A 12040-nucleotide genomic window follows, 5' to 3' on the forward strand; every position below is an offset into this window, starting at 1 on the left:
GACAGCAATTTGCGATTAGCATGCATACAGCTGCTAGTCACGATCCAGCAACATGCAGATGCCAACATTGCATCCAACCATCTGGATCAGTAGGGTGGTGCATCCATCCGCAGCAAACAAAACTGTTCATACACCATGGGACGATTTTTTATCCAAGGCAAGCAACTTACGAGATCGCACGTATTATCACTGACATGAACACCGAACCATCCATGGAGCAGAGGCCAAGCTGGCTTGCGAAGCACCTCTTAACGGCCGGCCCCTCCATCGGCGCAAAAGGACAGCCGCAGAATCAAACCGGTATGTGAATCAATGGACCATCGATTAGCAACTAGCTTGAGGATAGATTTAGATGTCGGAGTTCAAATTCAGCTCACAAATAATTCACTTCAGGACCATTATTTACACAGCAGAACCAGATCAGCAAATAGATACAGTTTCCCCTGAGATAGGGTGAATGGGGCGGGATCAGGAGGCCACTTCATTCGGTGCCTCGGCTGTCGTCTGCCGCAGAAGCTTTGCAGACTGCGCAAGCGTTCTTCTCCTGCAGCCATTTCTTGATGCAGTCAGCGTGGTAGTCGTGACCGCATTTCAGCTTTCCGACAGAGTCCTTGAATTTGTAATCCTCCTGCAGCCAGCCACCGGTGTTTGATAAGCATTGACTTGAAATAGTAGATAACAGCTCGAGATAATATATAACAGGAATTGCAAGTGTAACATTAAACCGGATGTTGTGCAAGGGTGTAATCTTACCAGGCAAATTACACATCTTGCGCTCTCAGTGTCACCATGGGTATGGGCAGAGCTGCAGCAAGTTATCTCCATCACACAGCTTGAAAGTTTTTCATCAGCTAGGCCAGTGTTGACATTGCCTATTCGTTCTCCCAAAGCCAGCAGCTCCTGCAGATAACAGCATAGAAAGTTATATTAGTTACAGAACACATTCTGTGCTGATTTGTGATAATAATTATCGACTGTAGGTTCTTTCTTACTACCTCATAACTCATATCATCAATGTCCAGCCTCATGTCCCAGTGAGGATCAGAATCTTCTCTTGACTCATGGATAACTAACTGATCCAGCATCATAACCCGCTGCACAGAATGCAATTGTATTAGTTACAGGGCAAGAATTCATGTTAGTGTAATTATGAGAAAATAATCAACACCATCTACCTCAGCTGCTGGTCCTCTCAAGTTATTTTCTTCAATAATCAGTGGACGGAACGCATGGTATGAATCCCTCAGACTTCTACTCCTTGCACTACCACTGGAACCAAGAGCCACATGCCCCAGATGTCTTGAAGATGCAGCAGCTTCAGCATGAACACTTGATGCTGCTGCTGAGGTAGCAGGCGGGTAGCTAGGGACAGCAGGCTGGTAGCCAGGGACAGCAGGCCGATAGCTAGAGATATCAGGCTCATGGGTGACTGTCACCGAGTTGTTCGAAGTCGCAAAAGCTGGGGCAGGATATGGGCTGATGCTGTTAGGGGGGACTGCTCTGGGGGCATACCCACCATGCACAAAATGTAGACTATAAGAAGAACCAGGAGGTGTTGGGATAGGGGGGGCATTTATGTTGGTCCTCTGCGGAGCAGAATAGTATGGCCTCTCCCTGAAGGCCATGCTAGAGTTTCCATCGGTCCCTGCAGAACAGAAAGCTTTAACTTCTTGAATAACAACAAAATTTGAAAAAACGGGGTGCTTGGCAATCTATCATTTCATTTTGAACAGCACTAAAAACAACAACAACAACAACAACAAAGACTTTAAGTCCCAAACAAGTTGGGGTAGGCTAGAGTTGAAACCCAGCAGAAGCAATCAAGGTTTAGGCACGTGAACCCAGCAGAAGCAATCAAGTCCCAAACAACAACAGCACTAAAAAGCAATTGAAAATTGCTATGTTGCAACTGATGGTACTATAATAGAACTATAAAACAGTTACTCCCTCAGTCCCCAAAATATAGCCACTTCTAGGTTTGTTTTGAGTCAAAACTATGTGATAAGTTTGACAAAATTTATCGTAGAAAATATCAACATCTAGGACACTAAAATAGTGTTATTAGATCAACTATCAATTAATTTTTCAGAATGTCCTTATGTGATATCATAGATGTTAATTATTTTTCCTAGAAACTTGGTCAAAGTTTAAATAGTTTGACTTAAAGACAGACCCAGAAGTAGCTATATTTTGGGATGGAGGTAGTATACAGTTTATAGCAACAAAACACTTGAAAGTAATATCAATCATGAAATTTACTAGAAGAAAAGGCATCAAAATTAACCTGGGGCAGTCACTCTTGGAGGTATAGAAAAATGTGCTCTATCTTGTGGCACTGCTGTACTTCGAGGAGGACCAATTACATTAGTATGGTTTTGTGGCCCATGAGTGCTGCTTGATGCGCAAGGTACACCTGGATTGTGTCCCAAATGGATCGGATTGTGATCATGGCGTCCTCTCACATTCCTCTGAGATCCTCCATGGCTACCAAAGGGATGATCACTCCAGTAGCTTGAACCCATATTTGAAGTTACTCGAGGAGGGCAGGATTCAGGAGCAGGAATGTAGCGAGGGAACTGAGGATTAGATGAACTGCCAGCATAACAGCTCCCGATATTGACTCCATCCACTGGATGAATAATTGGATTTCTCCGCTTCAGTGTAACGCTTCTGTCATCCATATGGGAACTCAGAATGAAGTTATCCTCAGACCTATGTGGATAACTCAAAGAAGGCGGATGATGAGTATTATGTGGTGCATAGATGCTACTGGAGCTTCCAGCATGAGGATAGCCAGAATAGGATGCAAGCATGGTTCCAGGAGCATCACTGTGCTGAATATGAGATTGCCCAGTGTGACTTGAGGATGGAATGTCATTTGATCTTATTGGTGCGCCCCCATAACCTGTTGATAGAGCTCCATTCGCTGCATCAGTTCTAGAATGCATAAGTAACTTTGGACCTGGCATAACAGGGGTGCAATTGGATGAGTTCACAATAATTGAAATGTACAATAAACAATAAGTTAGTATGTTTGTGGAAGTCCATATACCAAAAGGCTGTGGTTCACTCTGGAACCTGTTCACATGATCCATCCTGGAGGCATGTGTGTTATTATGATGATGTCCCGCCATAACACATGAACAGAGGGATTTGATTTTGCTTAACCTGGAAAATTATAGGCTCGGCATTAGTATTCTATAAAAACAAATTGTAGATGCAAATATACATGTAGATTTAGAAAAGAAAATGTAATATAAAGAGAATCACAAATACTTAAGACTTCCAGAACAAATTAAAAAGGATCATTCAAACCTTAGAACCGCAAGATGTGAGATTACAATCACACAGGCTAGAGCTGCCAGTGCCAAAACCCCAAAGATTCCATCATATCCAGTGTCTTATTTAACTTTGGTACAACACACACAACACAAATGAAATCCTCGTCATATCCAAGAAGACTAGAAACCATGCCGACTTAATTAACTAAGCAAACATAAAATGTTTTGACCACAGTATTTAGTTTATAAATTAAACTAGAGAAGGCATCATCATCGTACTTGTATAATAGTCTGCTACAAAATAAAATATATAGGGTGGAAACCTGACTTTTAGACCTCAATACAAGAATCAGAAACTTTTATAGCTTTGGTGATGGCAGTAACTGGGCCTGGTAAGTAATGATAGAGCATAGGATTTTCCCATATGATAAATAGTTCAAAATTCTAACCTTTTGAAAACAACAAAATACTACTCTCTAATGTTTGGTCACCAAACTGGGCCTGGTAAGTAATGATAGAGCATAGGATTTTCCCATATGATGAATAGTTCAAAATTCTAACCTTTTGAAAACAACAAAATACTACTCTCTAATGTTTGGTCACCAAGCAGCTAGAGGATACCTATGTTATGCCAATAATGTACATGCAAGTGGAAGAGAATCTTTATGTATACATGTCATTATGGTGCCTGGCACTAACAAATTTTACCTTCCGTAAAGGTTTATTTGCACTCAAATATTGGAAGATGAAAGAAACAAAAAAAAAAAAAAATCAGAAATGCAGCACGGTCAATTAAAGGGCGTACCCAGTGCAGAGAGCTCCCGCTCTGTGCGGGGTCTGGGGAAGGGTGTCAGTGACAAGCCTTACCCTCGCCTGTGCAATGCGAGGAGACCGCGACTCGAACCCGGGACCTTCCGGTCACAGGCGGTAAGACTCTACCGCTTGCACCAGGCCCGGATTGGAGAATATTTATTGCTGTATTGTTGTTCATGAACAGTATAAAAAGAGGATGTTTGTTTGAAGATAACAAAGAGGCTAGTAGATATATAAATCGATAGTTTGATACTGCACCATTAAATATGATTACATTTAACAGGCTTTATACAAGATAATTACAAGCAGCATATCAAGGCTGCATTGTCTTCTCTCCAAGTGATAGAAAATAATAGATAAGCAGCTATACAATCCATTGATATTAGGATCAAATTACAGATGATATTTTAATAGTTCAGTATCAAGTATAAAATCCTAATACCTAACCTACAAAGACACTAGCCTTACCACATTAATTCAGTAAAGCAGTATACACCAGGACTCTGTACAACACCAGGTGAAAGGACCAATTTTAAAAGGCAAAGAACCTATTGACAGCATCTGTAACAACAGGAATACAGTAATAGCCAAAGAAGTTGAAACAGTGTGCAACTAAATTATATGGCAGCACTTATCAAACAGTACAGTTCGTATTACATTCTATTGAACATAAGAAGATTGGCCAGAATCTTCTAATTCTTTACATGGAATGAAAAGCCCGTCAAACGAGCTTAGTCATGGGAAGAGAACCTAATAATAAATTGTACATAATTCTGTTAAACAGAAAGGAAATGGACATATAAGGCAGAAAGTATGGCACTAGCTATCAGCTCCAGAAGCCCGAGGAAATATGAAGGCAGGTAGATATAGCACTAGCATTTCAGGTACACACATGCCCATGTATGAATAACAGATGCACACACAAGATTGCTAAAGGTTCCTCCTCGAAATTGTTGTCCTTTTGTTCGTCTTATGAATAAATGCATCTTGTTTCCAACATCATCAATTCACCTATTTTCAACTAGCATCTTTCTCCTTCCAACAACATTGAATAGCTATCTGCAAATGGCATCCTCTCAGTGTGATCAAAAGAATTGTTACTTCATGGGCCAAGCTACCCTCGCCGTAGCCAATTCTACATGGTAAGCTGATTTTTTACTTGGAAAGGATCTTCAGATCAACTAATTTGGTGTGAAACAACTGTTAGTTCCTTATCCCACATTTACGCCAACCTAAATCTACCATCCAAAATCAGGACTAGTGGGTGATCATGCTGCTCCAGCCAATATTTCCACAAACCTCAATATTTCTCTCCCTATAAGTTAACAGTGGGCCATGAAACTACCCTTCTCGCCTTTATACTTGATGAACTTCACCATACAACCACCAATGGGCTAAAAGTTCTAGGTGGTAGATGCTAAGAGTGGCACTGGTCCACCTTTTCCAGTCCTCAGAATGATATGAAGTTAGCAGCAATTGGCTCTTCCAAAAACTCACAACTGGAGGGCCTCTCTTGTCTCTTGGGCTGTTAAAAGGCTGTTACAATCTTGTAAGAGAAGCCACCATCTCATTCTAAGGGCAACAGAAGTCCAACAGTGATGTTGAACATATGCTCTTACTGAGGACAAATAGTCCTCACAAGGCATATGGACAAACTGGATCAGCTCTCCCATTTACCAAAGCAGATTCATCGCTTAACACTGAAAAAACTAATCAAGGAGCCCAAATTTTGCCCATTTGTTTGACCTTTAATGAGAGCTTGATTTTGGCACATCAAGATGTCAAACAAGAAAAGAAACTCCATTTTTAGTGCAGTGTTCAAATAGTACCTGCAATGTCATTAGTCGAATAATTCAAATGATAAAACTAATCAAGGAGCCCAAATTTTGCCCATTTGTTTGACCTTTAATGCGAGCTTGATTTTGGCACATCAAGATGTCAAACAAGAAAAGAAACTCCATTTTTTAGTGCAGTGTTCAAATAGTACCTGCAAAGTCATTAGTCGAACAATTCAAATGATTGAAGTAATAAATGCAAATATCTGAAAAGACTGAGATAATTCTCCAGAAGAACTTCCAAGGTTTAGTTGGACCATGGAAGAGCTAGAGAGAAGGAAATGCTCATATTAAGCTAGGGGGTGAATGTATATTTTTCCCAAAAAAAGGAGTGAATGTGGTACCCAATGAATTAAGGTTCTCATCATGACTTCATAGCTTACTCACCGCCACAAATATGTAACTACAATATTCTGAAACTATCACTAACCTGAGTACCTGAATTCGTTGAAACGACAATTCCTCACCCAACCTAAAGCCCGTGATTGCCCCAAATTGGAGTCAAACAAATAACAGAATCAATTCATGTCCCCAAAGATCGAACTCCAACTCTAATAAGCCTTATACATCTGCTTTCAAGAAGGTGACTATTGCGGAGGCCAGATCTCACTAAACCTGCATTCCCATAAGAAATAACAGTTTTTTTTGTGCCATTTCTGATAAAATAGAATACTGTATAATATAGTCTTTAAATACCAATAAAGATACCTGAAGACGCAGAAGACACGTCGGTGTTTGAATTTCATGCATTACCATCAAATCAAAGGACAACAGTGTTGTACCTTTAACAGATTCAATGCTTCTTCTTCTAAAGAAAAACTGAGTGTAGAACTTATATGTTCTATGTCTGATGGAATTTAGATATTTCCAATACAGATTGAAGCATCAAAGGGCACCTTCAATAATTTAATGGCTGTAGGAGTGTCACAGGGAGAAGGTACATTTGAAGTCTGAGATATAGCACAAGTCATGCATATGATATTTTTTTTCTTGTGAACAAACATATTAAGAGATTGCATAACCTGAAATTCTAGTGCATTGCTTTTAAATTATGAGAAAGTGTGTTAAACAAAATGATAAATCCTGGCATCACAGATTGACAAGTGGAGATAAACGAGATTCAGATCTGTAGTATGGATACATATTTGTCGGTTTCTGCTACCAGCTAATAAACAATAAGGGGGATACAGAAAAGAATTACCCACTCATAAGCTTCAAAGGTCAAAAGCATCAGTCATGAATGCGCTCCAAGGTGGATTGGAGTTCCTAAGCTACAGAGTAAGTAAACTGGGACAGGAAACATGATTCCTCAAACTGCTAGACACCAATTAGTCATCCATACCTGTCAGAGAGCTTCAATTGAAGAAGGATATAGATATAAGCTGAACCATAGTAACATAATTTTGTAAATGGAGAATGGTCAATTAACAGAAGGGACATGAAAGAGGCAATGATCAAAACAGATGATAACAAGGGGATAGCCAAGACATGTTGGACGCATGTTGATCACCTGGTAGTAGGGATTGTTTGGACACACCCAACCATGACCATAAAGGGTACCCTAACATAAAACAAGTTTCCATACTGCCGAATCAGGAGCATTCCCCATTTACAGAGACTCTGTTTCCCAGCCTAAATGACATAGCTCAAGAGCCCAACTGATTCAGACCATGACCTATCTGTAGAAGCTGGAGTAAGTGATGGATTTGGGTAACAATCAATTCACTGAAAACACATAATAAGAGGCTGAAATGTGGGACTATTCCTTTTACGGAGAGAACAGGGGTTTCCGGGTTTGGTGATAGAGATGAAGCGAACAGCTAGAATACAAATCAGACAATATGAGGTGAAGTGATGGGACCACCACGGATTAGGAGATTCAGGGGCACATCCATGTCACAGCAACCGCCACGCTTCCGCACGCAGAATCGATGCACCGTGCCGCTCAAATCGCACTAATCCGGGTAATTAAGACGGCGACGAGCGAACAGCGACCCCAAATCCCCCTTTACTTTGACCGCGACCCAGCAGGGAGAACCCCAGCCTAGTGCAACGACTGCAACTCCCCTAAATCCACGAGCATCCGCCCACTGATCCCACCCGCACACAGGATGGGTTGTACCAAAAAAAAAAAGGCCGATCAAACCACACAGTGCCGCTACCGTCGAATGCATACGAGTACCACGCAGATTAAGCGGGGGCTGGGGGCCGAATCGGAGGGGTATACCTTCGCGGACGGCCGATCGGCGGCTCGAATCGGCGCTCCCCCACCGGTCGGAGCGGGAGGGCTCCGGGGCTCGGGGCTTCTTCGCGCGAGCACGCAACCGCCCTCGAGAGAGCGGAGGAATTGTTCCTTTTGGCGAGGCTTCTTCCGGGGGGCAAAGGAAAGGGGGATCGAGGCGGCGGGGGGGCTTATTTATAAGGCGGAGCTGGAGGTGCGGGATTGGGGTTTGTGGGCCGAGGACGGACGGCGGGCCCATCGGTCGGTGGGACGTGGGTGCATTTTCGGTGGTCTTTTGATGAGATGAGATTTTCAAAAGGCGGCAAGCGATGCGTCTTTTAGGTCGGCTCTGAGGGGCCCACGTCGGTGGGACCGCGACCGTGCCGCACCGGACACGGCCAACGTGGCCTCGGCGGCGGTCTCTGTGCACCGAAGGAAGACCATGGCGGCACGGTTCCTTGTGCTCTTGCTATTCTTTCACGTTTCTCTCTTTGGAAGGTTGTGCGCTGCGTAATTTGTCGTCCCTTGCATATACTGTTATAGTACTATTTCTTATTCCGTTCACTGATCTGTCGAGCAAAGAGTGACATTTCGTTTTTGATCCGTATAAACTTGGTTAAACTTAAACACAAGATTATTTGACTTAGGATAAGTCTCATGATCCATGTCTCTTTCACTTGCCGGATCACAGGCGGTTTCTGATCTACCGAAGTGCAAGCTCTTCTTAACTGTTGTTTGGGTGGAATGACATTTTAGACAAGGAGAACAAGTAATTTGTACATTCGGGAACAAATTGTTTGGCTAAAACAAATGTTGTCCATGTGGAATAAATTCTAGAAAGGGGAACAAATAATGTGTACATCTCGAAGAAAGCATGCAATTTAAGTGGAAGTGTGGAACTAAAAGCTTTATATATGTACAACAAAAAAATACACACCTCAAATGATCATGCATTTCAGGTGGAACACACATTCATTCAAGGAGAGTAAATTTTATACACCTAGAATGCAATGTAGGTGATGATTAAGGGTTTGTTTGCTAGAGCTCTATCTAATTCTGATTTCTATGAAAGTTGATTCTCTAATGGAAGTGGTTGAAAGAGATTCTTTTTTATTCTTTAGCATAAACTCAGAATCACAATGAGGAATCACTTCACAGAATCAAGAGAAACTACTTTTTTCAGCTCTAGAGAATCACTTCATGTAATGAGCAAAGAATTTCTTCTCTCTGAAAAACTGTTTGCAAGAGCTTTTGTTGGATTTAGCATAGAATTAGCTTTGAGTGCGTTGCCAAACAGGACCTAAACTAAACGAAAAGGGGCACCCAAGCTAAGTGAGGGAAAAGCTGAAAACGAGAATTCAACTCTCAAATCAGACGAGCCGACACACTGTTGGTATATTTAAGATGCACACAGATAAATTCGCAAGCGTACGGATGCCACTGTAGCTTTCACCCGGAGTATTCCGAGTATCGTATCCATAGGGAAATGTGTGAGATTAACTACAGTCTAACTTAACTAAGGGTAGCAACAAGGTTAAGGATAAACAGGAGCGTAGAGAGGATTACTAAGGTTCTCTAGTTCTAACTTAGGTAAGCTATGTCTTCTACTATTTAATTGGGGATATTACTAAGGAAAGACGCCAATAGAGGATGCTTTCCGTAGTAACCGGGTCCTACTTGGCTTACAGACGGGAGATGGACTGCAAAGGACTCAACGAGAGTGTCACACTCGTGATCTACCACCAGTCCGGAATGCAGGGTGCATCCATGATTAACCCAAGTCTAAGCATCATGCTTATACTTACGATTAATACTTTAACCTAGAGCGTCTATAGATTAAAGAACTCAAAAGAGAGTCACGAACCTGATGAACGATATAAATACGATACTTACTTGAATTAGAAGTTGATTACTAGAGAAAACTCAGAAGTAAGCTCAAGTAGAACTTGACTCCACCAAGGAGCCGTAGAGAGAGCACCGACAGGCTTCCTCCAATCTCTTCCCTCACTCTCTATCTCACTATTTCTATTTACAAGACTAGATCCTATCTTGGAGGACTAATCTTCTCTTGACTGCTGACTCTGATCCTGATGACGAGGATATGAATTAGGGTTTCAGGATGTTTCTGCTGGAGGGGGTACATGGGCGTATATATAGGGGGCAACGTCAAATCTGGACCCTCGGATCAAATTGACCTTGAGCAACAGCACAGATTTGATCTTTAAGGCGGTGGAGAACCGACATAGTGAGGAGAGGCTAACATAGGGGCCCCATAGGCCGGCCAGCCTGCAGGTGGGGCTGGCTGGCCCCACATGGCAGAGGCTCAGGCTAGGTTGCAGTGGTTGCATTCTGGAGTGTTCTAGAGTCTTCCCAAGTCGGTTCCGTCATGGTTGAACGTGATGAAGCCCTAGTTTAGTTTTGGTTAATTGATGAAACCTATTTGGACTAACCCTATACTCTAAGTGTGGATTTGAGATAGGTTTGTCCAACCTAAGTGAAGGAGCTAGGTGGCACTCATGGATGGAAATGGCCACATGAAATGAAGTCCTTGGTGGTGGTGTGGAACATGTGATGATGATCAAGCTCTGGGATTTGGAAAAGAAGAAAGAGAAAAACAAAATAGGGCTCAAGGCAAAGGTGATATCCATAGAGGACATTTTGTTTTCGGTGATTAAGACACTATAGAGAGTGTGATCATATTTAGGATAGATAGGTCGTACTATTAAGAGGGGAAGCTCTTATCGGACAACTCGATCATCTAGTGACACTAGGTGTTGGAAAACTTGCATATGTATTTTAGGCCTAGTGCACAATCGGTGAGAAAAGTGATTAACCTTTGAAAAGTAATTGTGAAAATGCTAACACAATTGTACGTGATGGTGAAACACTTGGAGTGTTAGCACATTTGCAAAGGTGGTCAAAAAGGGGAAGAAAAGGAGGCAAAACTTGGCTCGGGGTGCTGCCTTAGGGCACCGCCACCCCTTTGTCTGGTGCACCACAACCCCTATGGTAGTGACCGGCTAAGCCAGGTCGAGAGGGAGGTGCTTGGGCAGGCACCGCCCCCTTGTCCGATGGCACCACCACACCTAGGACGGTGCCCACATGTACTCGGCCAAGAGCGAGCAAGTGCGTGGGAGCTGGCACCGCACATGGCAGTGTGCACCGCCCTAGGTGCGATGGTGCACCGCCGAGGGTACCGCCACCCTGTCTAGTGGCACTGCCCTATTTCAAAAGAGAGTGGGGTTTCTGGAGTTAGGCACCACCACGGTCGCCACCACCCCATGGCGGTGCACCGCCCCTTTTATCCAGAGACTAGTGTTTTCGAGGGGTTGGCCGAGTGGTCATCACCACCCCGTGTTCGATGGCTCACCGCCATGTCCGGTTGTAAGGTCGAGATGGAGGACTAGAACGGCTGAATAGTACCTTCTAAAAATTAAACGCGTCGGCTAACCGAAACAAATGCGGAATTAAAAGTATCGGTCAAGCCAAGACTATCTAAGTTTCAAGCACCTTACAAAGATCCTAAATAGACAACAAAGGTGATAGGCTAGCTAGAGCTCACCTAAACAATTCTAGCTTACAAGATCACACAAACCTATGCAACTAGTACTTCAAGCAACCGAGAGAGCTCCTACACAACTAGTGATGCAAAGCGCACGAAGTCCCTAAGCTCACTAGCAATGCTCAAAAACAAGGCTACACAAGCCAAATTAGAGAGCGCAAATTACTTAGCTACACAAACTAAGCAATGTGTTGATACTTCGCTCTGTGAGTACCGAGTGTTGAATTTATATTTTATCCCACAGGAAGGCGGAAGGCTAGAATTTATAATTGGACTAGGATTTGCTAAAGGAAGGCTAAAGTTAATCCTAGATAGGTAAATGATAGTG

At 42.7% G+C, this 12040-nt stretch overlaps 1 protein-coding gene across 8 annotated transcripts; it reads right to left on the reverse strand.

Moving 5' to 3' along the window:
* Positions 1-307: 307 nt before the first annotated feature.
* On the reverse strand, positions 308-8298 carry LOC136512844 (E3 ubiquitin-protein ligase MBR1-like). Of its 8 annotated transcripts, none has more exons than XM_066506855.1 (8): positions 6638-7474; positions 6368-6544; positions 3053-3168; positions 2285-2926; positions 1176-1645; positions 996-1094; positions 754-900; positions 308-628 (listed from the first exon to the last, which is right to left on the reverse strand). In XM_066506855.1, exons 3-8 carry the CDS (start codon positions 3132-3134, stop codon positions 482-484), a joined length of 1587 nt encoding a protein of 528 aa, XP_066362952.1. In that variant the 5' UTR covers positions 3135-3168; positions 6368-6544; positions 6638-7474; the 3' UTR covers positions 308-481. The 8 variants fall into 8 exon arrangements, with proteins under 8 accessions (XP_066362952.1, XP_066362955.1, XP_066362951.1 ...); XM_066506858.1 differs by having other exon boundaries at positions 2285-2905; positions 6360-6544; XM_066506854.1 differs by having other exon boundaries at positions 6360-6544.
* Between the last annotated feature and the right edge of the window lie 3742 nt (positions 8299-12040).

This window comes from Miscanthus floridulus, chromosome 16, assembly GCF_019320115.1.
Source record: "Miscanthus floridulus cultivar M001 chromosome 16, ASM1932011v1, whole genome shotgun sequence".
Taxonomy (NCBI): Eukaryota; Viridiplantae; Streptophyta; class Magnoliopsida; order Poales; family Poaceae; genus Miscanthus; species Miscanthus floridulus.

Bases quoted from the DNA above. Each gene is read 5' to 3' on its own strand.
- LOC136512844 (XM_066506852.1), bottom strand. From the start codon at position 3,134: ATGGCGGGACATCATCATAATAACACACATGCCTCCAGGATGGATCAT. The intron at 1,095-1,175 runs GTAGATGGTGTT...CATTCTGTGCAG, and splicing joins TGAGAGGACCAGCAGCTGAG to CGGGTTATGATGCTGGATCA. The intron at 629-753 runs GTAAGATTACAC...GGCTGGCTGCAG, and splicing joins CAAGATGTGTAATTTGCCTG to GAGGATTACAAATTCAAGGA.